Genomic DNA, 25,932 nt, shown 5'->3' with positions numbered 1-25,932 from the left:
CAATGAAATCATTGAAAAAGCCCCAACTCGCTCATCTGCCCAGCTGGAAAGTTACTAATATCACCACTGAACAGGTACGCATAAAAATACCAGGTCTAACCTAAGTTTTAAAAGTCTTAATGACTACCAAACAACTAAAAATTAACTTTTAAAAATGTTGAGTCTCATTCCTCCTTATTTTAATAGTTTTTCATCATTAAAAAATGTTTTTTTTTTAAACTTTTCCTTCTGTCTCTTTTATTTAATTCAATTATTTCTTACCTTCTCTTCCCCCAGCCCCCACCACCCCGCCGACTATAACTGTTTTTACAATGATTTTAATGTTGCACCTTTCATTTCCTGGTTTTTAATGCTGGAAGCCGGCAGAGAGAGTTAACGCAGCTTGTCAAAAAAAAAGCTGCGATCTGATTGTCCGAGGGGACAGAGTGATCCACTCGCTTCTCCCGCGGGTCCTAGCTGCGGTTGAACTGAAGGTGGGCTCCTCCCCGCTTGCTATCCGAAGGCCCGCCCAAAGTAAGTTAAGGGGTTGAGATAGAGGATCAGCCATGATCATACTGAATGGCAGAGCAGGCTCGAAGGGCCGAATGGCCTACTCCTGCTCCTACTTTCTATGTTAGTTTTTTTTAATATTCGTCCATGGGATGTGGGCATCGCTGGCGAGGCTGGCATTTATTGCCCATCCCTAATTGCCCCTTGAGAAGGTGGTGGTGAGCCGCCTTCTTGAACCGCTGCAGTCCGTGTGGTGAAGGTTCTCCCACAGTGCTGTCAGGGAGGGAGTTCCAGGATTTTGACCCAGCGACGATGAAGGAACGGCCGATATATTTCCAAGTCGGGACGGTGCGTGACTTGGAGGGGAACGTGCAGGCGGCGTTGTTCCCATGTGCCTGCTGCCCTCGCCCTTCTAGGTGGTAGAGGTCGCGGGTTTGGGAGGTGCTGTCGAAGAAGCCTTGGCGAGTTGCTGCAGTGCATCCTGCGGATGGTGCACGGTGCGCCGGTGGTGAAGGGAGTGAATGTTTAGGGTGGCGGATGGGGTGCCAATCAAGCGGGGCTGCTTTGCCCTGCAAACCTACAGTGCAGTCAGTGGCGAGCTGCGCTGCTCCCCAGTGGTTCTTTTTTTATTCGTTCATGGGATGTGGGCGTCACTGGCAAGGCCGGCATTTATTGCCCATCCCTAATTGCCCTCGAGAAGGTGGTGGTGAGCCGCCTTCTTGACTTTTCGTAGCCAGATTTTACAACTGAGTGGCTCGCTAGGCCATTTCAGAGGGCAATTAAGAATCAACCACATTGCTGTGGGTCTGGAGTCACATATAGGCCAGACCGGGTAAGGGCGGCAGGCTTCTTTCCCTGAAGGGCATTAGTGAACCAGATGGGTTTTTACGACAATCCGGTAGTTTCACGGCCACCATTACTGATACTAGTATTTTAATTCCAGATTTTTATTTAATTAATTGAATTTAATTAATTAATTGAATTTTTTAATTCGCCAGCTGCCGTGGCGGGATTTGAACTCATGACTCTGGATTTTAGTCCAGGCCTCTGGATTACTAGCCCAGTCACATAACCACTACGCTACCGTACCCGGTTTCTAAGATGCCTCTTTGCCGCCAGCCCGCTCGCGCTCCAGGGGTTCCCCGCGTCTCGCGAGATCCGAAAGGCGATCGGCCGGCCCCGGGTGGAAAAGAAATCCCGTTCCTCGGCTCGGGAGCTCTCGCGAGATCGGAGTGTCCAGCGGGCGGCAGAGCGGCGGGGCGTCCGGTAGGTTTGCTGAGGTGGACCGGTCGGCGGCGGCGTTGGCGGCGGTAGGCCCGAACGACTTGTCACGCACGGCGATAATGATAAGCAGGGAGGGGAAATTCTAAAGGGAGCGAACGAATGGTCGAGTCGGTCCTCGGTGAGGGAAGCCGGATTCCACCCGGCCAACCACCAAGAGGCGGCGTCGACTCTCTTGACAACAGTTCGGGATATTGGAGGAGGAGGAGGAGGAGGGGAACTACAACTCCCAGCTAGCACTGGGCGGCCGCGCGTGCGCACAACGAACCCGGCTCGGCTGTGCCATGCGCACAGCGTGGCAACTAAGACATGCGCAGTTGCGTTGTTGCGCCCCCACCCCCCACCATTGCCCATCTCCAGGGGAGGGAAGTGAGGCAGTTGCACTGGTTCAGGTTCCAATAGATGAGATCTAATTTATTCTGCCACGGGTAAATTTTAAAATGCAGATCTGTATGATTCCAGGGTTGTGTGGCAAGACTGGAGAAGCTAGGGTTGTTTTCCTTGGGACAGAGAGGGTTGGGAGGAGGTATTCAAAATCATGAGGGGTCCAGACAGAATAGATAGAGAGAGAGAGAGAAACTGTTCCCCTTGGCAGAAGGGTCAAGAACCAGAGGGCACAGATTTAAGGTGATTTGGCAAAAGAACCAAAGGCGACATGAGGAAAAACTTTTTTTTTTATGCACCGCCCGAGCGGGTGGTGGAGGCAGATTCAATCAAGGCTTTCGAAAGGGAACTGGATAAATACTTGAAAGGAAAAAAAAAATTGCAGGGCTACGGGGATAGGACGGGGGAGTGGGACTAGCTGGATTGCTCGTGCACGGACTCGAGGGGCCGAATGGCCTACTTCCGTGCTGTAACCTTTCTATGATTCTATATGTTTATTTGGATTTAAGGTCCTCCTTAAAACACACGTGTTTGGTCAAGTTTTTGAGCACATCTTTGGCTCGGTGCCCTATTTTTTTCCTGACTATACTTCTGCGAAGTGCCTTGGGGCATTTTTCTACATTAAAGACGCTTACATATATATGCAAGGTCTTGTTGGATGTGTAATAATGTCATTCGTTTTGTGCTTGGTTGCTTCTCAAAGTGGTTTACCCTGTGAAAAGTGTAATGACTTGTTACGTAGGCAATCCATGTAACCTTTTAACATGGTTCACTCCTCATTTCCCCAATGTTGACTTGTATTTTGTATTTCGAGGCTGAACTCTCATTTGGTATTCTATCCCCTGTTGTCCTCTTGAGTGCTGTACTGTCGGAGGTGCCGTCCTTCGGATGAGATGTTAAACCGAGGCTCTGTCTGCCCTCTCAGGTGGATGCTAAAGATCCTATGGCTCTATTTCGAAGAAGAGCAGGAGAGTTCTCCCCAGTGTCCTAGATAATAAATATCCCTCAAACATGGCTCTATTTCGAAGAAGAGCAGGAGAGTTCTCCCCAGTGTCCTAGATAATAAATATCCCTCAAACATCATCACTAAAACAGATTATCTGCTCGTTTTCATGTTGCTGTTTCTGGGACCTTGCTGTGTGCAATTTGGCTGCTGCGTTTCCTACATTATAACAGTGACTACGCTTCAGAAATATATTTCAATGGCTGTGAAGCGCTTTGGGACATGTTGAGGACATGAAAGGTGCTTTATAAATGCAAGTTGTGCTATTTGTAGTGGTGAACGGTTGTTTTTCGGACTGGAGGAAAGTATAGAGTGGTGTTCCCCGGGGGTCGGTACTAGATCCACTGCTTTTCTTGATATATATTAATGACTTGCACTTGGGTGTACAGGGCACAATTGCAAAATTTGCAGATGACACAAAACTTGGAAGTGTAGTGAACAGTGAGGAGGATACTGATAGACTTCAAGAGGATATAGACGGGCTGGTGGAATGGGTGGACATATGGCAGATGAAATTTAACGCAGAGAAGTGCAAAATGATACATTTCGGTAAGAAGAATGAGGAGAGGCAATATAAACTAAAGGGTACAATTCTAAAAGTGGAGCAGGAACAGAGAGACCTGGGGGTATATGTGCGCAAATTGCTGAAGATGGCAGGGCAGGTTGAGAAAGCGGTTAAAAAAGCATATGGGATCCTGGGCTTTATAAATAAGAGGCATAGAGTACAAAAGCAAGGATGTTATGATGAACCTTTATAAAATACTGGTTCGGCCACAACTGCAGTATTGTGTCCAATTCTGGGCACCGCACTTTAGGAAGGATGTGAAAGCCTTAGAGAGGGTGCAGAAAAGATTTACTAGAATGGTTCCCGCGATGAGAGACTTCAGTTACTTGGATAGACTGGAGAAGCTGGGGTTGTTCTTTGAACAGAAGGTTGAGAGGAGATTTGATAGAGGTATTCAAAATCATGAGGGGTCGAGACAGAGTAGATAGAGAGAAGCCGTTCCCATTGGCTGAAGGGTCAAGAACCAGAGGACATAGATTTAAGGTGATTTGGCAAAAGAAGCAAAGGCGACATGAGGAAAAACTTTTTTACACAGCGAGGGATTATGATCTGGAATGCACTGCCTGAGGGGGTGGTAAAGGTAGATTCAATTGTGGCCTTCAAAAGGGAACTGGATAGGTACTTGAAGGAAAAAAAATTGCAGGGCTATGGGGAAAGGGCTGGGGGAATGGGACTAGCTGGATTGCTCTTGCAGAGAGCCGGCACAGACTCGATGGGCCAAATGGTAGCCTCCTGTGCTATAACCTTTCTATGATTTGTGACTGAAAAGTTGATCTACATCCACACCTCCCTCTGTCAAACTCATTCCTAGGATGCAAGTCTAGAGTGACTCTGACATGCTCCATCCCATTCGAGAAGTGCCCAGTTCACCAGACCTGACACAGTTCAGATATAGATATTGCCACCTGAGTGAACACAAGAATAAAATTACATCCTATTCCATGGCACACTGTTTTAAAACTTCAGTTTAAACCTAGCATCTGAACCCTGAGGTAACTTATAGTGGGATTTGCATACTGTGGGTCCTAGGTAATTCAGTCCTACGTATTATCGCTGGTGTGTCCTGTTTGAATTACAGCACAGAAACATGCCATTCAGCCCAACAGGTCCATGCCAGTGTTTATGCTCCACACGAGCCTCCTCCCCCCATTTGACCCTATCAGCAAGTTCTTTATTTCTTTCTCCCTCATGTGTTTATCTAACTTCCCCTTAAATGCATCTATGCTAAACGCCTCAACTACTCCTTGTAGCGAGTTCCACATTCTAACCACTCCCTGGGTAAAGAAGTTTCTCCTGAATTCCGTATCAGATTTACATTAGAACATAAGAAATAGGAGCAGGAGTAGGCCATTTGGCCCCTTGAGCCTGCTCCGCTATTCAATAAGATCATGGCTGATCTTCTACCTCAACTCCACTTTCCCGCCCGATCCCCATATCCCTTGATTCCCTTAAGCCTCCAAAAATTTACTGATCTCAGTCTGAATGTACTCAATGACTGAGCATCCACAACCCACTGGGGTGGAGAATTCCAAAGATTCAAAACCCTCTGAGGAAATGTTTCCTCATCTCGGTCCTAAATGGCCGACCCCTTTTCTTGAGACCATGACCCCCTAATCCTAGACACTCCAGCCCGGGGAAACAGCCTCTCAGTTCTACCCTATCAAGCCCTCTTAAGAATTCTATACATTTCAATGAGCTCACCTCTCATTCTTCTAAACTCCAGAGAATATAGGCCCATTCTACTCATTCTCTTCTCATAGGACAACCCTCTCATCCCAGGAATCAATCTGTTAATCGATCAATTTATTAGTGACTATCTTATATTTATGGCCCCTAGTTCTGGTCTCCCCCTCAAGTGGAAACATCTTCTTTAAGATCATGAAAGGGTTTGATAGGGTAGACGTAAAGATCTCTATCAGGTCACCTCTCAGTCTTCTCTTTTCTAGAGAAAAGAGCCACACCCTGCACAATCTTTCCCGATAAGTATAACCTCTCAGTTCTGGTATCATCCTAGTAAACCTTTTTTGCACCTTTTCCAGTGCCTCTATATCCTTTTTATAATATGGAGTTCATAACTGTTCACATTACTCCCAAGTGTGGTCTAACCAAGGTTCTATACAACTTCTCTGCTTTTCAATTCTATCCCTCTGGAAATGAACTCCAGTGCTTTGCTTTTTTTTATGGCCTTATTAACTACGTTTAGTGATTTGTGTATCTGTACCCCCAGTTCGCTCTGTTCCTCTACCCCACTTAGACTTATCACCCAAGTAGTACATGGCCCCCTTATTTTTCCTACCAAAATGTAATACTTCACACTTCTCTATATTGAAATTAATTTGCCAATTAAATGCCCATTCTGCAAGCTTATTAATATTTACTGTATTTTGTCACAGTCCTCCTCGGTATTAACTACACCCCCCAATTTGGTGTCGTCCACAAATTTTGAAATTATACTTCTGATTCCCGAGTCCAAATCGTTTATGTAAAAGGTGAACAACAGTGGTCCCAGCACCGATCCTTGTGGAACACCACTTCCAACCTTTTGCCAGTCTGATTAACTAACTACCTTTAACTACTCCCTGTTTTCTGTTTTGTAGCCAGCTTGCTATCTATTCTGCTACTTGTCCCCTGACTCCACATGCTCTGACCTTAGTCATGAGTCTATTATTGCGGTACCTTATCTAAGGCCTTTTGAAAATCTACTGCATTACCCTTTCTGTTACTTCTTCAAAGAGTTCAATAAGGTTGGTCAAGCATGACCTTCCCTTCTGAAATCCATGCTGACTATTCTTTATTATATTTTTGGTTTCTAAATGTTTTTCTATTGCATCTTTGAGTAAAGATTCCATTATCTTTCCTGCTATTGACATTAAACTAATTGGCCTATAGTTCCTTGGACAGGTTCTACCTCACTTTTTAAATATAAGTATCACATTAACTTGGGAGTTTAGAAAGGGCTATTTTTAGTGATGCTGGCTGAATGGGTAAATCCTAAATCAAAACACCAAGATCTGTTAGTATCAGCAACTTGAGGGATGTTCAAATTAATGGCAACCTGATTCAAACTCTATATGTGATGCCCAAAGCTCTATGGTACACATTTCTGCAATCAATGAAGACAGATAGCTTGGACACACCTGATTTATAACACTGACATGAGGACAGGTTGCATAAACTTGGTTTGTATTCTCTTGAGGTTGAGGGGTGATCAGATCGAGGTCTTTAAAATGTCAGAGGGATTTGAAAGGATAGATCCAAGGAAACTATTTCCTCTGGTGGGGGAATCCAGTACAAGGGGGCGTAATCATACAATTAGAACCATGTCAGTGAAATCAGGAAACATTTTTTCCACACAAAGGGTAGTAGAAATCTGGAACACTCTCCACCAAAAGGCTGTAGATGACAGGTTAATTGAAATTTTCAATTGTAAACAATTTTACAACACCAAGTTATAGTCCAGCAATTTTATTTTAAATTCACAAGCTTTCGGAGATTTTCTCCTTCCTCAGGCAAATGTTTGCCTGAGGAAGGAGAAAATCTCCGAAAGCTTGTGAATTTAAAATAAAATTGCTGGACTATAACTTGGTGTTGTAAAATTGTTTACAATTGTCAACCCCAGTCCATCACCGGCATCTCCACATCATGAAATTTTCAAGACTGAGATCGATAGATATTTGTTGGGTAAGGGTATCAAGGGATATGGAGCCAAGGTGGGTAAATGGAGTTGGGCTGTAAATCAGCCATGATCTAGTTGAATGCCGGTACAAGCTCGAGGGGCTGAATGGCCAATCCTGTTCCTATATTATACTTTATTTGATCTGTCCAGGAAGATATGGATCACCTGTGCCAACTCCTTATGCTGCTGCAGGAAATCCTCCTAATTCCCCTGTTACAGCAGTACAGTCAGGAGGTTACCCTGCCACATCAGGAGATAACTAAGGTGATTTGGGATCCTACCAGGTGAGGGAGAAAATGTGATCTGTAAACCTTTAGATTTCAGTACATTTGAAAATGATTCTTTTTTTCATTTCTTTAGCACCCTAAAGGATGTCCTTTGGACCATGGGCCAAACTCTCTGCATCTGCTCTCGTGGGATAATCACCGTCGATAATAAGCGTTACTTCTTTCACCAAAAGCTGGATGAAGGGTATGTGATCACTGATGCTGTTTCGTCTTGTTTCCTTGTTGTGAAGGAGTAATGGCTCGCTCTGCACTTAGAATTTTATGTTTAAAATAACCTTTTTCAGCCAAAAAGATCAGCGGGGTCCAGAGGTACGGTAGCATAGTGGATATGTTACTGGACTAGTAATCCAGAGGCCTTGACTAATAATCCGGAGTCATGAGTTCAAATCCCACCATGTCAGCTGGGGAATTTAAATTCAATTAATTAAATAAAATCTGGAATTAAAATACTAGTATCAGTAATGGTGGCCATGAAACTACCGGATTGTCGTAAAAACCCATCTGGTTCACTAATGTCCTTTAGGGAAGGAAACCTGCCGTCCTTACCCGGTCTGGCCTATATGTGACTCCAGACCCACAGCAATGTGGTTGATTCTTAATTGCCCTCTGAAATGGTCCAGCAAGCCACTCAGTTGTAAAATCTCGCTTAAAAAAAGTCATAATAACAATAAAACCAGACGGACCACCTGGCATCGGACCACAAGGCACCGGATACGACAACGGCAAACAAAGCCCAGTTAACCCTTCAAAGTCCTCACTAACATCTGGGGACTTGTGCCAAAATTGGGAGAGCTGTCCCACAGACCAGTCAAGCAACAGCCTGACATAGCCATACTCACAGAATCATACCTTTCAGCCAACGTCCCAGACTCTTCCATCACCATCCCTGGGTATGTCCTGTCCCACCGACAGGACAGACCGACCAGAGGTGGCGGTACAATGATATACAGTCAGGAGGGAGTGGCCCTGGGAGTCCTCAACATTGACTCTGGATCCCATGAAATCTTATGGCATCAGGTCAAACATGGGCAAGGAAACCTCCTGCTGATTACCACCTACCGCCCTCCCTCAGCTGATGAATCAGTCCTCCTCCATGTTGAATACCACTTGAAGGAAGCACTGAGGGTAGCAAGGGCACAGAATGTATTTTGGATGGGGAACTTCAATGTCCATCACCAAGAGTGACTCGGTAGCACCACTACTGACCGAGCTGGCCGAGTCCTGAAGGACATAGCTGCCAGACTGAGCCTGCGCAGGTGGTGAGCGAACCAACATGGGGGAAAAACTTACTTGACCTTGTCCTCACCAATCTACCTGTCACAAATGCATCTGTCCATAACAGTATTGGTAGGAGTGACCACCGCACAGTCCTCGTGGAGACAAAGTCCCGTCTTCGCACTGAGGACACCATCTAACGTGTTGTGTGGCACTACCACCGTGCTAAATGGGATAGATTCAGAATAGATCTAGCAGCTCAAAACTGGGCATCCATGAGGCGCTGTGGGCCATCAGCAGCAGCAGAATTGTATTACAACACAATCTGTAACCTCATGGCCTGGCATATTCCTCACTCTACCATTACCAACAAGCCAGGGGATCAACCCTGGTTCAATGAGGAGTGTGGAAGAGCATGCCAGGAACAGCATCAGGCGTACCTAAAAATGAGGTGCCAACCTGGTGAAGCTACAACTCAGGACTACATGCATGCTAAACAGCGGAAGCAACATGCTATAGACAGCTAAGTGATTCCACAACCAACGGATCAGACAAAGCTCTGCAGTCCTGCCACATCCAGTCGTGACTGGTGGCGGACAATTAAACAACTAACGGGAGGAGAAGGCTCTGCAAACATCCCCATCCTCAATGATGGCGGAGTCCAGCACGTGAGTGCAAAAGACAAGGCTGAAGCATTTGCAACCATCTTCAGCCAGAAGTGCCGAGTGGATGATCCATCTTGGCCTCCTCCCGATATCACCACCATCACAGAAGCCAGTCTTCAGCCAATTCGATTCACTCCACACGATATCAAGAAACGGCTGAGTGCACTGGATACAGCAAAGGCTATGGGCCCCGACAACATCCCAGCTGTAGTGCTGAAGACTTGTGCTCCAGAACTAGCTGCGCATCTAGCCAAGCTGTTCTAGTACAGCTACAACACTGGCATCTACCCGACAATGTGAAAAATTGCCCAGGTTTATCCTGTCCACAAAAAGCAGGACAAATCCAATCCGACCAATTCCCGCCCCATCAGTCTACTCTCAATCATCAGCAAAGTGATGGAAGGTGTCGTCCACAGTGCTATCAAGCGGCACTTACTCACCAATGCTCAGTTTGGGTTCCGCCAGGACCACTCGGCTCCAGACCTCATTACAGCCTTGGTCCAAACATGGACAAAAGAGCTGAATTCCAGAAGTGAGGTGAGAGTGACTGCCCTTGACATCAAGGCAGCATTTGACCGAGTTTGGCACCAAGGAGCCCTAGTAAAACTGAAGTCAATGGGAATCAGGGGAAAACTCTCCAGTGGCTGGAGTCATACCTAGCACAAAGGAAGTTGGTAGTGGTTGTTGGAGGCCAATCATCTCAGCCCCAGGACATTCTTGCAGGAGTTCCTCAGGGCAATGTCCTGGGCCCAACCATCTTCAGCTGCTTCATCAATGACCTTCCCTCCATCGTAAGGTCAGAAATGGGGATGTTCACTGATGATTGCACAGTGTTCAGTTCCATTCACAACCCCTCAAATAATGAAGCAGTCCGAGCCCGTATGCAGCAAGACCTGGACAACATCCAGGCTTGGGCTCATAAGTGGCAAGTAACATTCGTGCCAGACAATGACCATCTCCAACAAGAGAGAGTCTAACCACCTCCCCTTGACATTCAACGGCATTACCATCACCGAATCCCCTACCATCAACATCCTGGGGGTCACCATTGACCAGAAACTTAACTGGACCAGCCATATAAATACTGTGGCTACGAGAGCAGGTCAGAGGCTGGGTATTCTGCGGCGAGTGACTCACCTCCTGACTCCCCAAAGCCTTTCCACCATCCACAAGGCACAAGTCACGAGTGTGATGGAATACTCTCCACTTGCTTGGATGAGTGCAGCTCCAACAACACTTGACACCATCCAGGACAAAGCAGCCCGCTTGATTGGCACCCCATCCACTACCTTCACTCCCAGCATTCACTCCCTTCACCACCAGCGCACAGTGGCTGCAGTGTGTACCATCCACAGGATTCACTGCAGCAACTCGCCAAGGCTTCTTTGACGGCACCTCCCAAACCCACGACCTCTACCATCTAGAAGGACAAGAGCATTAGGCACAAGGGAACACCACCACCACCTGCACGTTCCCCTCCAAGTCACACACCATCCCGACTTGGAAATATATCGCTGTTCCTTCATCGTCACTGGGTCAAAATCCTGGAACTCCCTTCCTAGCAGCACTGTGGGAGAACCTTCACCACACGGACTGCAGCGGTTCAAGAAGGCGGCTCACCACCACCTTCTCAAGGGCAATTAGGGATGGGCAATAAATGCCGGCCTCGCCAGCGACGCCCAGATCCCATGAACGAATAATAAAAAAAAAATCCCTGGACCGCAATGAGTCACCCAGAGCAACAATTGGGACATTACAATTTGCTCAGTGCCAGGGCAGAGAAAAATCAGGATGATTTCAGCTCCTGATTGCCATCCAATGACGACTGCTGGAGAGAATGCATTGTGGCTATCTGTTGAGGGCAGGATCAGATTCAACTGTGATGCCTTCTCCCCCTCCTCCCGATCTCACACAGAGAGGATGAAAGAAAAGAAAGAATTGCATTTATTTAGCGCCTTTCACAACCTGAGGATGTCCCAAAGCATTTTACAGCCAGCAGTACCTTTGGAGCATAGTCACTGTTGTAACTTAGGAAACATGGCAGCGAACTTGCGCACAGCAAGGTCCCACAAACAGCAATGAGATTATGACCAGTTAATTTGTTTTTTTAGTTATGTTGGTCAATATTTATCCCTCAACCAGGACACTGGGGAGAACACCCCTGCTCTTCTTCAAAATAATGCCATGGGATCTTTTACGTCCACCCCTGAATAGAGCAGACGGGGCCTCAGTTTAACGTTGCATCCGAAAGTCGGCACCTCCAACAGGGCAGCACTCCCTCAGTTGGCCTAGATTTTCTGCTCGTGTCCTCGGAGGGGACTTGAACCCACGACCTTCTAACTCAGAGGTGAGAGTGCTACCCACTGAGCCAAGGCTGATCTTGAATGGGGTACTGGGTGGCTGCCGGCACCTGAAGAACTATTTTGTTTGAGAATTTAGAAGAGATGGGGGACAAAAAAAGATTTGAGGGTGCCTACATTGAAATCCATTTGCCACAGTTTTGCCCATTCACTTAATCTATTAATATCTCTCTGCAATTTTATGCTTTCATCTACACTGCATACATTGTTGCCTATCTTTGTGTCAGCGGCAAACTTGGACATGTGGCTCTCTTATTAGAGATTTTATCAAATGCCTTCTGGAAGTCCATATAAACAACATCCATAGACATTCCCCTATCCACTACTTTAGTCACCTCTTCAAAAATTCCAATCAGGTTCATCAGGCATGACCTACCCTTTACAAATCCATGCTGGCTCTCTCTGATCAGCTGAAAATTTTCATGGTCATCTGTCACTCTATCCTTAATTATAGACTCTAGTAATTTCCCAACAACAGATGTTAGGCTAACTGGTCAAAAATTCCCTGGTTTCCCTCTCTCACCTTTCTTAAATAGTGGAGTGACATGTACAATTTTCCAATCTAAAGGAACAGTTCCTGAATCGAGAGAACTTTGGAAGATTATAGTTAGGGCATCTGCAATGTTCTCACCTACTTCCTTTAAAACCCTGGGATGGAAACCATTTGGTCCAGGGGATTTGTCACTCTTTAGTGCCATTATTTTCTTCATTACTGTTAATTCCCTTACGTTAACTATGGAGAGTCACCTTCCCTGATTCAAAATTTGTTTCCTTGGGGTGTCAGGCATGCTATTCTCTTCCTCTACTGTAAATACTGACGCAAAGTAATTATTTAACATGTCCGCCATTTCCTTAATTTCATTTACAATATCATCATTATGAGTTTTTAAGGGGATCACATTGCTCTTGACCATCCTCTTTTTCCTAATAAAATTGTAAAAAAAATGTTTTGTTGATTTTGATATCCCTTGCAAGTTTCTTTTCATACTCCCTTTTTGTAGCTCTTACTATCTGTTTTCTCCCTTTCTGTCCCAGGGGTTTCAGCTACGTGGACCTGGTGGAGAGCGCTCAGAACGGCCAGTTCTACGCCTTGAAGCGAATCATCTGCCATGACAAAGAAGACCGCAAGAACGCGCTTAACGAGGTGGAGATGCATCGGATGTTCAACCACCCGAACATCCTGCGTCTGGAAGCATACTGCATCATGGACAAGAGTCCAAAGTGTGAGGCCTGGCTGCTCCTGCCTTATATTAAGGTAGGTCTGGCTGTCTGGCCATTTAGAGAACAAATCCTATGTAAGGATGACTCTGCACCTCCAGCAAGGAGCCTAGAGATAGAGCTACAACATTGGCCCAGAACTTACTTACATTGGACGTCGCTCCATAATGGCGTCCATCCCAGCCGACGTTGAATCCATCAGAGCAAGTTCGCGAATGCACACATGCGCATTAAAACCCGGAAATCACGAACTTGCTCCGATTGGTTCAATGGCGTTTGGACAGTCTCGTATTAAAGAGCGAACTATCCCACAGTCATATACAATCAAACACAATCACCAATCGTAAACTTACCCATCTGCCCAGCTGGAACGCGATACTTATACCACGAGAAGGTATGCTTGAAAATACCAGCCCTACACTACTTTATAAAAGCGCGATGACTTATAATGACTACAAAACAATAAAAAATTAAATTTAAAAAAGTGGAATGACTAATTATATTTATAATATTTTTTGATCATTAAAAACATTACCTTTATAATAAGGTAAGTTAAATTTTTATTTAGACTAACATAGGGAATGTCACTTTAAATTTATGAGTTTAACTTGCCTGCTTGTGGGCGGGGCTTGCAGTCCCACAGTGTTTCCATGCGTAAGTATGAGAACGCACCACTGAGGAAGATCTCAGAATCCAACCAATTTACGTTGTGGACCACGCAGTAAGTACATTCGTACTTTTTATCCACAGGAGGTGCGGAGAGCCTTGCCACGCTGGTCGGAGCAAGTTCAGGCCCATTATAGTCTTTAATTCTCCAAACCACTTTTCCTGCAAGCATTGTTCTCCCTCACATCATGGAATTACACCTTAATGCATACGTGCCAACCTTGGTTCAGTTGGTAACACACTTGCATCCAAGTCATGGGTTCAAGCCCCACTCCAGAGACCTGAGCACATAATCTAGGCTGACACTTCAGCACAGTACTGAGGGAGTCCTGCACTGTCGGGGGTGCCGTTTTTCAGATGAGATGTTAAACCGAGGCCCCGTCTGCGCGCTCAGGTGGGTGTAAAAGATCCCATGGCACTATTCGAAGAAGAGCAGGGCAAGGTCTCCCTGATGCCCTGACTAATGTTTTATCCCCCAAGCAATATCACTAAATTGCTATTTGTGGGACCTTGCTGTGCACAAACTGGCTGCTGCATTTCAAAAGAAATGAATTGGCTGTGAAGCACTTTGGGACGTCCAGCATTGCTGGCTGGGGCCTGAGACTTTCTTCCGGTAGGGATGAAAATTAGGAGTGGGAGTTATCGAGCCACTCTCGCTCTTTGTTCTTCCCCCCCCACCCCCCCTCAGCATCCAGGAGAAGCACTATTGCTTGTGCCCTGGAAACAGGTCAGCCACCTTGCCCTGCCAACCACGGGGAGGAGGGGCACGCTGCATGGCCCAGGAGAGACCAAAACGGTAGAAAACAGGAGGCAGCGCAAATACAGGGTAATATTTCCACAAATTTGAAACTAGTTTACAACAAATGACACACTGAAAATACTGGCATGCTCAGTACTTTCCTTGCACAACTAATAAACCTCAAGAATAATATTGCTGCATATACGCATGGCTCCACGTAACGAGTGATGTTTTCAGTTGTCGGCCACGAGATCAGGTCCTTCTAGTCTACGCTTACACACGGTGCAGTACTGAGGGGGTGCTGAATTGTCTTTCAGATAAGACATAAAACAGAGGCCCCCATCTGCCTGTTCAAGTGGATTTTAAAGATCTCTTGGCACTATTCATAGAAGAGAAGGGGTGTTCTTCCAGTCCTGGTCAACATTCCGTCCTCAACCAACAACTCCAAAAGCAAAATAACTGTTCGTTCACCTCAGCGTGTGACCTTCCTGTGAATATTTACCTGCACAATAACAACGACCGAACTTGGAAAAAAAAGTGATTCCTTAGTTTAAGATGCTCCTCCTTAAAACCTACCTCTTCGACCAAACTTTTGGCCACCTGTCCTAATCTCTCCTTCCTTGGCTCGCGTCAACTTTTAGTCTGCTACGCTCCCGTTAAGCATCTTGGGACGTTTTACTACGTTAAAGGCGCTATATAAATGGAAGTTCTTAATGTTAATACACACGCGCGTGCGGTAATACCTGGGTTTTTGCTAATATGTGGCATTGTATACTGAGGCAGTGCTGCACTGTCGGAACTGCTGTCTTTCGGATGAGGCCTAGTATGCCCTTTGGGTAGCGCTTCGGGTCATCCTGAGGCCGTGAAGGGCGCTGTATAAAGGCAAGTTCGGTCTTTCATTTTACACATTGAAGTTGCACAGCACTTCAGAAAAGACAGGGCAACATCTCTGGTGGGACTCGCCAGGATCTCTTCCTGAAAAAACAACCAGACGCTGACAGACCTGCGGTGTGTTTCCAGACCTTTATTTTTTTAGTTTTATTTCAGATTTCCAACACTCTGAAGTTTCTCTTTTTAATCTCCCACATCCGTTACATTTTTGAAGTGACCGGTTTCAAACAGTTGGTGGTGCTGTGCAAACAAAGACTTGCGTGCAGCTAACATTACACAGTGACACCTAGTACCCAAACCAGGAGCCGTGACCAAATGCGTTTTTGAGTTTTACAGCAATTATTGAGAAATGGGAGGATTTTTTTCTACACTAGCAAGAAGAAAAGAAAAACATAAAAGATAGAAAAAAGAATAAAAGCAAAATACTTCAGATGCTAGAAATCTAAAATTAAAACAGAAAACGCTGGAAAACAATCAGCAGGTCGGGCACCATCTGTGGAGAGAGAAACAGAGTTAACGTTTCAGGTCGATGACCCTTCGTCAGAACTGCTCGAAAAAAGAACGCTTGAAGAGGGTAAATCAACGAAGAATGGGCTTGGATTTATATAGCATCTGATCGTATCCTCAGTACATCCCAAATCGCTTACTTCATCTAACCCTATCAGCATATCCTTCTATTCCTTTTTCCCTCATGTGCTTATCCAGTTTCCCCTTAAATGTATCTACGCTATTTACCTCAACTACTCCTTGTGGTAGTGAGTTCCACATTCTAACCACTCTCTGGATAAAGAAGCTTCTCCTGAATTCCCTATTGGATTTATTGGCGACTATTTTATCTTTATGACCTCTAGTTTTGGACTCCCCCACAATTGGAAACATTTTCTCTACATCTACCCTATCAAACTCTTTCATTATCTTAAAGACCTCTATCAGGTCACCCCTCAGCCTTCTCTTCTAGAGAGAAGAGCCCCAGCCTGTTCAGCCTTTCCTAATAAGTATGACCTCTCAGGATATAAACTTGCATTTATATAGCGCATTTCACAACCTCAGACATCCCAAAGCGCTTTACAGCCAATTAAGTACTTTTGAAGTGTAGTCACTGTTGTAATGAAGGAAACACAGCAGCCAATTTTGCGCACAGCAAGGTCCCACAAACAGCAACGTGATAATGACCAATTAAACTGTTTTGGTGATGTTGGTCGAGGGATAAGTATTGGCCAGGGCACCTGGAGAACTCGCTGCACTTTTTCAAATAGTGCCATGCGATCTTTTACGTCCACCTAAGAAGGCAGATGGGTCCTCGGTTTAACGTCCCATCTGGAAGATGGCGCCTCCAACTGTACTTCACTGAAGTGTCAATTACGTGCTCAAGTCTCCGGAGTGGGACTTGAACCTACAACCTTCTGACTCAGAGGCAAGAGTGCTACCCACTGAGGCACGACAATCAGCCTAGATTATGCGCCCAAGTCCTGGAGTTGTTTTAATATTGAGGAGTAATACAGTTTCCGATTTTCCCCTCACAGAATGGCTCACTGTGGGCTGAGCTGGAGAAGCTGAGAGACGCTAATAATTTCATGTCTGAGGAACGAATACTGAACATCTTCCACGGGCTCTGCGGGGGACTGAAGGCCATCCATGACAAGAGCTACGCACACAGGTAAATCTAATCCTCATAATATTGGTGGCCTGTGCATGTGAGAGAGATGCATATGTGTGTCAGCCATGGCTCAGTGGTCTGCACTCTCGCCTCTGAGTCAGAAGGCATTAAGCCCATAATCCAGGCTGACACTCTCAGTGCGGTACTGAGGGAGTGCTGCACTGTCAGAGGTGCCATCTTTCGGATGAGACCTTGAACCAAAGCCTCGTCTACCCTCTCGGGTGGATGTAAAAGATCCCATGGCACTATTTCGAAGAAGAGCAGGGGAGTTCTCCCCGGCGTCCTGGCCAATATTTATCCCAAAACCAACATCACTTAAAAAAAAACAGATGTTCTGGTCATCATCTCATTGCTGTTTGTGGGAACTTGCTGTGCGCAAATTAGCTGCCGTGTTTCTTACATTACAACAATGACTACGCTTCAAAACTACTTAATTGGCTGTAAACGCTTTGGGAAGTACCGAGGTTGTGAAAGGCACGATATAAATGCAAGCTCTTTCTTTCATCGATTGTTTACGTTCTCTCAGGGACTTGAAACCCACCAACGTTCTCCTAGATGACAATCACCAACCTGTGCTGATGGACCTGGGATCGATGAATAAGGCAAGAATCGAAGTCAAAGGGTCGCGGGAAGCCATGACAATCCAGGTAAAGGAGACCGTGGTGAAGGAAATGGATTCTTTTTATTTTCTGTTTGTTCCCTGCCTTTCCCACGATAATCATTTATTTTGCGTTGTATTGTATAGTCCAGTCCTTATAAATGGTAACTATTTGATTTCATAGAATCATATACCACAGAAAGAGACCATTCGGCCTATCATGCCTGTGCCGGCTCTCTGAAAGAGCTATCCAATTAATCCCACTCCCCTGCTCTTTCCCCATAGCCATGCAAATTTTTCCTTTCCGTGTATATGTTCGAATCCCATAAACTGGAGCCAAAAATGATCAACTTTGAAGGCAAACAATACAGAACAAAAAAAAACCATCTTGCGTAAAATTAGCAGAATTTCTGAAGTATGCTGCGTGAAACTAGCATTGTTGGCTGAGCATGTTGTGAGAGAGGAGTCTCGACCCCACCAAATGGTTTCTATTGCCAGCAGCCTTGAGCATCCAAAGCCTGTACTGTGACAGTGCACACAAGTCCCTGCAGTCTCCTCACATCCCCTAAGATGCGGAATCATTTTATTACACCTGCGAAGGATTTGTAGCTGAATGAATGTTGCCGGGATTTGAACGCAGGGGCTTCTGGTGCCCAGAGCAGCACCCAATCGACAGAGCTATCCGGGATATTAGTGGATCCCGTCACGGCAGCCACCTTCTCTTAAAATTTGCAGATGACACCAAATTGGGGGGGGGGTATAGTTAATACCGAGGAAGACTGCGTCAAAATACAAGAAGACATTACTAAACTTGCAGAATGGGCGTGTAATTGGCAAATGAATTTCAATATAGGTAAGTGTGAGGTGGTACATTTTGGTAGGAGGAATAAGGAGGCCACATACTCCTTGGAAAATAAGAGTCTAAATGTGATAGAGGCGCAAAGGGATCTAGGGGTACAGATACACAAATCACTAAAAGTAGCAACGCAGGTTAATAAGGCCATTTTTTTAAAAAAGCAAATCAAGCACAGTTCTGGTCTAAAAGGATATAGAGGCACTGAAGAAGGTGCAAAAAAAGATTTACCAGGATGATACCAGAACTGAGAGATTATACCTATCAGGAAAGACTGAACAGCCTGGGGCTGTTTTCTCTAGAAAAGAGAAGGCTGAGAGGTGATCTGATAGAGGTCTGTAAGATTATGAAAGAGTTTGATAGGGTAGACGTTGAGGGGCTGACCAGAACTAGGGGTCATAAATAAAAGATTGTCACTAATAGATCCAATAGGGAATTCAGGAGAAACTTCTGTACTCAGAGAGTGGTTAGATTGTGGAACTCGCTACCGCATGGAGTGGTTGAGAATAGCATAGATACATTTAAAGGGAAGCTAGATAAAACACATGAGGGAGAGAGGAATAAAAGGATATGCTGATAGGGTGAGATGTAGAGGGCTGGGAGGAGGCTCGTTTGAAGCATAAGTACCGGCATGGACCAGTTGGGCTGAATGGCCTGTTTCTGTGCTGTACGTTCTATGTAACTCCCTGTTGTGTTGACGGTCGTTTGTTATTCTGTTCCAGGACTGGGCGGCTCAGCGTTGCACCATATCGTACCGAGCTCCCGAGCTCTTCAGTGTGGAGAGTCACTGCATCATAGACGAGCGCACTGACATATGGGTACGTAGCAAAGCTGCCGCGCTCTTGTTCAAACGCTGTGGATCGCAAACCGCCGCTCCAGAACTGAGTCACCACGGATCTTGTATTCCCTTGAGTATAGAAGATTAAGGGATTGGCCTAATTGAGTTGTTTAAGATGATTAAAGGATTTGGTCGGATAGAGAGAAACTATTTCCTCTGGTGAGGGAATCCAGAACAGGGGGGCATTACCTTAAAATTAGAGCCAGGCCGTTCAGGGGGTGATGTCAGGAAGCACTTCATCGCACAAAGGGGAGTGGAAATCTGGAACCCTCTCTCCCAAAAAGCTGTTGAGGCTGAGGGTCATTTGGTAATTTCAAAACTGAGATTGATAGATTTTTGTTGGGTAAGGGGATTAAGGGTTACAGAACCAAGGCAGGTAAACAGGGTTAAGATACAGATCAGCCATGATCTAATTGAATGGCGGAACAGACTCGGGGGCTGAATGGCCTCCTCGTGTTCCTATGAGCTCATTCAAAATGGGTTAAAACCATAGGATTTACAGCACAGGAGGAGGTTGTTCAGCTTATTGTGTCTGTAATGGCCTCTTTGCTATCCAAAACTGATCAATGAGTGCACTGATAAAGCGACCAATTAATGGTGTGAAAACCCGCCCCTGGATAAGATATGGTGGCATAGGAGCTGAAGGGAATAGCAGATAAGGCCGAGGAATACGCAATTCCAAATTGTTTACACAGATGCATACAACCAATACTGAATTACGGGTGGCCAGAGCTGATCAAAAGCCCAGGCCACAATTTGTTTGCAGAGAGTACTGGGCTTCTTTCAGCTCTGCCTCTCCACAAAGGCAAACACTAGATGGTGGCTGATGTAAGGTATGAAAAGTATGCAGCTCTGGCCTCCTGGCATTGTCTCCACTCCCTCTCCCTGGAGAAATATGCCTCCGCAAATGCATCACCCAAACTCCCACAGTTCGCCAAAACCAGTCGCATCACCTGAATGTGAGGTTGCAGGGTCGTTTGGCCTATATTCTACAATGCATATGGGTTGGTTTCAGTCCCTGAGTTCCTTACTGTTAATGACTGGTTTGTTTTCAGTCCCTGATTGCGCTATGAGGTACATGAGTTGGTTTCATTCGCCAGCTTGTTTGTTTGCAGTCCCTGTGTTGAGTGAGTGTGCTATGATGTATGTACGTTGGTTTCAGTTCCTGGTATCTTGCACTGTGCTGCAGTGACTGTGATTTATTTTCAGTCCCTAGGCTGCGTGCTGTATGCTATGATGTTCTTGGAAGGGCCGTATGATGGCATCTTTCACAAGGGAGACTCTGTTGCGTTGGCCGTACAGAATGCAATAACCATTCCAGAAAACTGCAGGTAAGGACCAGTTGGAAATTTTTCTGTTCGCTTTTGCAGACATGGCTTTGTCACAGGTTTCAGAGGTGGGCAGAATGTAGACAGAAATTATTACATTCGTTATAAAGATTTTGGACAGTACAGCTTGAAAGACTGAAGTAATTTTTAAAAAAATATTCATTCTGGGGATATGGGCGTCGCTAGCAAGGCCAGTATTTATTGCCCATGGATGTTCAAGGTGGTAGATGGGCTGCCGATCAAGTGGACTGCTTTATCCTAGATGATGTCGAGCTTCTTGAGTGTTACCCCAGCTGCACCCATACAGGCAAGTGGAGAGTGTTCCATCACACTCCTGAATGGTGGAGAGGCTTTGTGGAGTTAGAAGGTGAGCTACTCACCACAGAATACCCGGCCTCTGACCTGTTCTAGAAGCCACAGCATTTATGTGGCCGATCCAGTTGACGTTCTGGTCAGTGGCGACCCCAGGATGTTGATGATGGGGGATTCAGTGATGGTAGTGCCATTGAATTCTTAACTACTTTGAATTGCCCTCCCCTCGAGGTTTCCCCCCTCCTATCCTGAAGCCCATTGACTTCTGTTGGGTTGATGGGTCTATGGGTGCTATAGATTCATAGTAATTGTTTTACAACTGAGTGCCTTCCTGGGCAACTTAGGAGGGCATTAAGAGTCAATCGCATAGTGTGGGACTTGAGCCACTCGTAGGCTAGAACGGGCAGGGATGGCAGGTTACGTCCCCTGAGGGACATTAGTGAACTTGTTTTTATGACATTACAGCAGCTTTTCTGATGTCAGCCCAGAAACCACCAGATATATTGAATTCCCTACTGTCAATGCCGCAACCCCCCAACCCCCAGCTAAGATCAGCTTATTTTCCTGAGCTATTTGGCTGAGTTCTGCAACAATCAGGATATTTACAAACTGAGCCAGTGGGACCTTTTACAAGCTGTATTTTAATATTTTTTGTCTAATTTTCTTGGGCTGTCGCTTCTGAGTCAGAAGGTCGTGGGTTCAATTCTCACTTCAGAGACTTGAGCACAAATTTCAGGCTGACGCTCTCAGTGAGACGTTAAACCGTGGCCCTGTCTGCCCCCTCAAGTGAACATAAATAATCCCACGGGCACTATTTCAAAGAAGAGCAGGGAAGTTGTCCCTGGCGTCCTGACCAATATTTATCCCTCAACCAACATCACTAAAACAGATTATCTGGTCATTATCACATTGCTGTTTGTGGGATCTTGCTGTGCGCAAATTGGCTGCCGTGTTTCCACAGTACAGCAGTGACTACACTTCAAAAGTACTGCATTGGCTGTAAAGCACTTTGGGATGTTCTGAGGTCGTGAAAGGCACTGTAACAATGCGAGTTCATTCTTTCTTTCTTCTCTTTGCACAAAGTTAATATTTTGTGATATAGGTTCACATGGAGTTATTTTCAGTATCAGTTAAAATAAATGGTTCTGGAGTTCCCTAATGTCCAGTTATGTGGGAGAATTTGATTAATTTGACTAATTTATCTTAACTCGCTCAAAGTCCTGTTCACCCCTCACCCCCATTCGCATCTGGTACAAATCAGCCATGATCTAATTGAATGGCGGAACTGGCTCGATGGGCTTACTGGCCTACTCCTGTGGAGGCACCTTACACCAGTTTATTTTAATCTCTTCTGTGTTGGGGGGTGTCTTCTGCCAAACATCCCAGCTGAAGGTTGGAGCATCACAGACACAAACTTACTTTCTACCACGGTGTGACTGTGGCACAGTGCACCAGTATGCATTATCCGACCCTGACTGCACTTTGCAGCTACCTTTTTCCAATGTTGTCACTCGAATTTCAGGAAAAGCATAATGGGAGTAGTATGAAATATCTATACAGTATCCACTTGGACAGTGAATAACAATGATCAGTTATCTTCTCCCAAACTGGGGTTGGGTCAAGCACAAGCAATGATATGAAAAGAAGACCAAGAACAGACCTTTTTTTAATTCGTTCATGGGATATAAGCGTCGCTGGCAAGGCCAGCATTTATTGCCCATCCCTTATTGCCCTTGAGAAGATGGTGGTGAACCGATACAGCCCGTTTGGGGAAGGTTCTCCCATAGTGCTGTTAGTTAGGGAGTTCCAGGATTTTGACCCAGCGACGATGAAGGAATGGCGATTATATTTCCAAGCCGGGATGGTGTGTGACTTGGAGGGGAACATACAGGTGGTGTTGTTCCCATGTGCTTGCTGCCCTCGTCCCTCTAGGTGGTAGAGGTCGCGGGTTTGGGAAGTGCTGTCGAAGAAACCTTGGCGAATTGCTGCAGTCCATCCTGTGGATGGTACACACTGCAGTCACTGTGCGCTGGTGGTGTAGGGAGTGAACGTTTAGGGTGGTGCATGAGGTGCCAATCAAGCAGGCTACTTTGTCCTGGATGGTGTCGAGCTTCTTGAGTGTTGTTGGAGCTGCACTCATCCAGGCAAGTGGAGAGTATTCCATCACACTCCTGACTTGTGCCTTGTAGATGGTGGAAAGGCTTTGGGGAGACAGGAGGTGAGTCACTCGCTGCAGAATACCCAGCCTCTGACCTGCTCTTGTAGCCACAATATTTATGTGGCTGGTCCAGTTAAGTTTCTGGTCAATGGCGACCCCCAGGATGTTGATGGTGGGGGATTTGGCGATGGTAATGCCATTGAATGTCAAGGGGAGGTGATTAGACTCTCTCGTGTTGGAGATGGTCATTGCCTGGCACTTGTCTGGCACGAATGTTACTTGCCGCTTATCGGCCCAAGCCTGGATGTTGTCCAGGTCTTGCTGCACAGACTGCTTCATTATCTGAGGGGTTGTGAGTGGAACTGAACACTGTGCAATCATCAGCGAACATCCCCATTTCTGACCTTATGATGGAGGGAAGGTCATTGATGAAGCAGCTGAAGATGGTTGGGCCTAGGACACTGCCCTGAGGAACTCCTGCAGCAATGTCCTGGGGCCTCCAACAACCACTAACATCTTCCTTTGCACTAGGTATGACTCCAGCCACTGGAGAGTTTCCCCCGATTCCCATTGACTTCAATTTTACTAGGGCTCCTTGGTGCCACACTCGGTCAAATGCTGCCTTGATGTCAAGGGCAGTCACTGGCAGTGACCTTGCAAAGTCACCCTATCCATTTAGATGGTGCAAACCTGTGCAGCTCCCTCCCCACCCGCCATTTATGCTAACTCCTGGAGGGGGAGACAAAAATTTCAGGCAAAGTACTGGGAAACTTCACCCCAACCCACACAGGCAGTCGAGCTGACTCCAGGAGACCATGGCTCCCGGTCCGGCAACGGTTCGATTTTAAAATTCTTATCCTTGTTTTCAAATCCCTCCATGGCCTCTCCCCTCCCTATCTCTGTAACCTCCTACAGCCCTACAGCCCTACAAGATCTTTGCTTTTCTCCAATTCTGGCCTCTTGCACATCCGCGATTTCCATCCCCCCACCATTGGCGGCTGTGCCTTCAGCTGCCTAGGCCCTAAGCTATGGAATTCCCTCCCTAAACCTCTCTATGTGGCTCTGTGTCACCTTTTGTCTGATAACACTCCTGTGAAGTGCCTTGGGATGTTTTACTACGTTAAAGGCGCTTTATAAATGCAAGTTGTTGTTACTTTTGATTGACTGTTAGGCGTAGTTAACTATACCGCAGAAATACTGGTGGTTACAGATCTGTCACTAATGGTGGGCAAACATATTTAACAGAAGGTTGGGCACACTTTTGGTGAAAGAAGTGATTGATGATTAATAGTGTGGTATCTTTTTGAATTTGAGTACAGGACAGATGACTGTAATGATGTTTCCCAGTCCTGTACATTCATCTGTTCCTCTATAAAGTATTTTTACATTGGGGTGACCTGGTAGAGGTGTTTAAAATTATGAAGGGGTTCAATGGGGTAGACGTGGAGAAGATGTTTCCGCTTCTGGTGGGGTGGGGGGGGGGGGGGGGGGGGGAGTCCAAAACTAGGGCTCATAAATATAATCTAGTGACTAATAAATCAAATGGGGAATTCAGGAGAAACTTCTTTATTCAGAGTGATGAGAATGTGGAACTCGCTGCCAAGTGGAGTAGTTGAGGCGAATAGCATAGATACATTTAAGGGGACACTAGATAAGCACATGAGGGAGGAAGTGTTGACCGGAGGTGACCGTAGTAGTTTCTGCAGCCCCTGGCCAACAGAAGGAATAGAACGTTATGCTGATAGGGTTGGATGAAGTAGGGAGGGAGGAGGCTCGTGTAGAGCATAAACACCAGCATGGTCCTGTTGGGCAGAATGGCCTCTTTCTATGTAGTAAATTCTATGTAAAGTATATCTTTGTGTGTCATTTCTGTCATGTTGAATTCAATTCTCCTCTGCCCCTTTTTATTGTAGGTACACGCAGGCCCTGCAACATCTGCTAACCTCTATGATGGTTGTTAACCCCCAAGAGAGACCAAACATCACCTGGGTATTGAATCAGACTGAACAGTTGCAGCCGTTAGGAGCCGTCCAGGAGACCAAAATGATCTGATCTCGGCGGCGCAGACACGAGCGGGTCCGATCCATCCCTGGGGGCACTTTGAGTTAATTGGCCGTCAGAACCTGTTATCTGCGGCACAAAAAAACATATAAAATCCTGCCGTCAGTAATTCTGGCGACGGGACAGGACGTCACGTGATCGTTTTGTTCCTGGACCTTATGGGCTCGACGCTTTTAATGTTTAGAGTTGGGAGAGGGGTGGGAGTAGAAAACAAAATTGCACATTTTTCTCCTTTCCAAAGGCTTGTTTTGCTCCATTATCTCTTCATGTCAGCCGTGGCTCAGTGGGCTGCACTCTCGCCTCTGAGTCAAAAGGTTGTGGGTTCAAGCCCCACTCCAGAGACTTGAGCACATAATCCAGGCTGACCACTCCCAGTGCCAGTACTGAGGGAGTGCTGCAGTGTTGGAGGTGCCGTCTTTCGGATGAGATGTTAAACCGAGGCCCCGTTTGCCTTCTCAGGTGAACGTAATAGATCCCATGGCCACTACTTGAAGAAGAGCAGGGGAGTTCTTCCCAGTGTCCTCTCCAATATTTATCCCTCAACCAACAGCACTAAAACAGATGAGCTGCTCATTTATCTGATTGCTGTTTGTGGGACCTTGCTGTGCGCAAATTGGCTCCATTATCTTTTCCTATGCCTTCGCGCTCTTGTATTTGAATCAACCTGACTTCTCCTCCCCACCAAGCC

At 46.0% G+C, this 25,932-nt stretch overlaps 1 protein-coding gene across 2 annotated transcripts; it reads left to right on the top strand.

Moving 5' to 3' along the window:
- The first annotated feature begins 1,672 nt into the window (after positions 1-1,672).
- stk16 (serine/threonine kinase 16) lies at positions 1,673-25,377 on the top strand. 2 transcript variants are annotated; one of them, XM_067987023.1, is made up of 8 exons: positions 1,673-1,755; positions 7,759-7,869; positions 12,961-13,180; positions 16,963-17,096; positions 17,623-17,743; positions 19,270-19,365; positions 20,595-20,716; positions 25,097-25,377. In XM_067987023.1, the coding sequence occupies exons 2-8, from the start codon at positions 7,784-7,786 to the stop codon at positions 25,233-25,235; spliced, it is 918 nt and encodes a 305-aa protein (XP_067843124.1). In that variant the 5' UTR covers positions 1,673-1,755; positions 7,759-7,783; the 3' UTR covers positions 25,236-25,377. The 2 variants fall into 2 exon arrangements, with proteins under 2 accessions (XP_067843124.1, XP_067843125.1); XM_067987024.1 differs by having other exon boundaries at positions 1,733-1,799.
- The last annotated feature ends 555 nt before the right edge of the window (positions 25,378-25,932 follow it).

Source organism: Heptranchias perlo, chromosome 7, assembly GCF_035084215.1.
Source record: "Heptranchias perlo isolate sHepPer1 chromosome 7, sHepPer1.hap1, whole genome shotgun sequence".
Classification (NCBI taxonomy): Eukaryota; Metazoa; Chordata; class Chondrichthyes; order Hexanchiformes; family Hexanchidae; genus Heptranchias; species Heptranchias perlo.
This window is presented reverse-complemented; position numbering and strand designations above follow the sequence as displayed.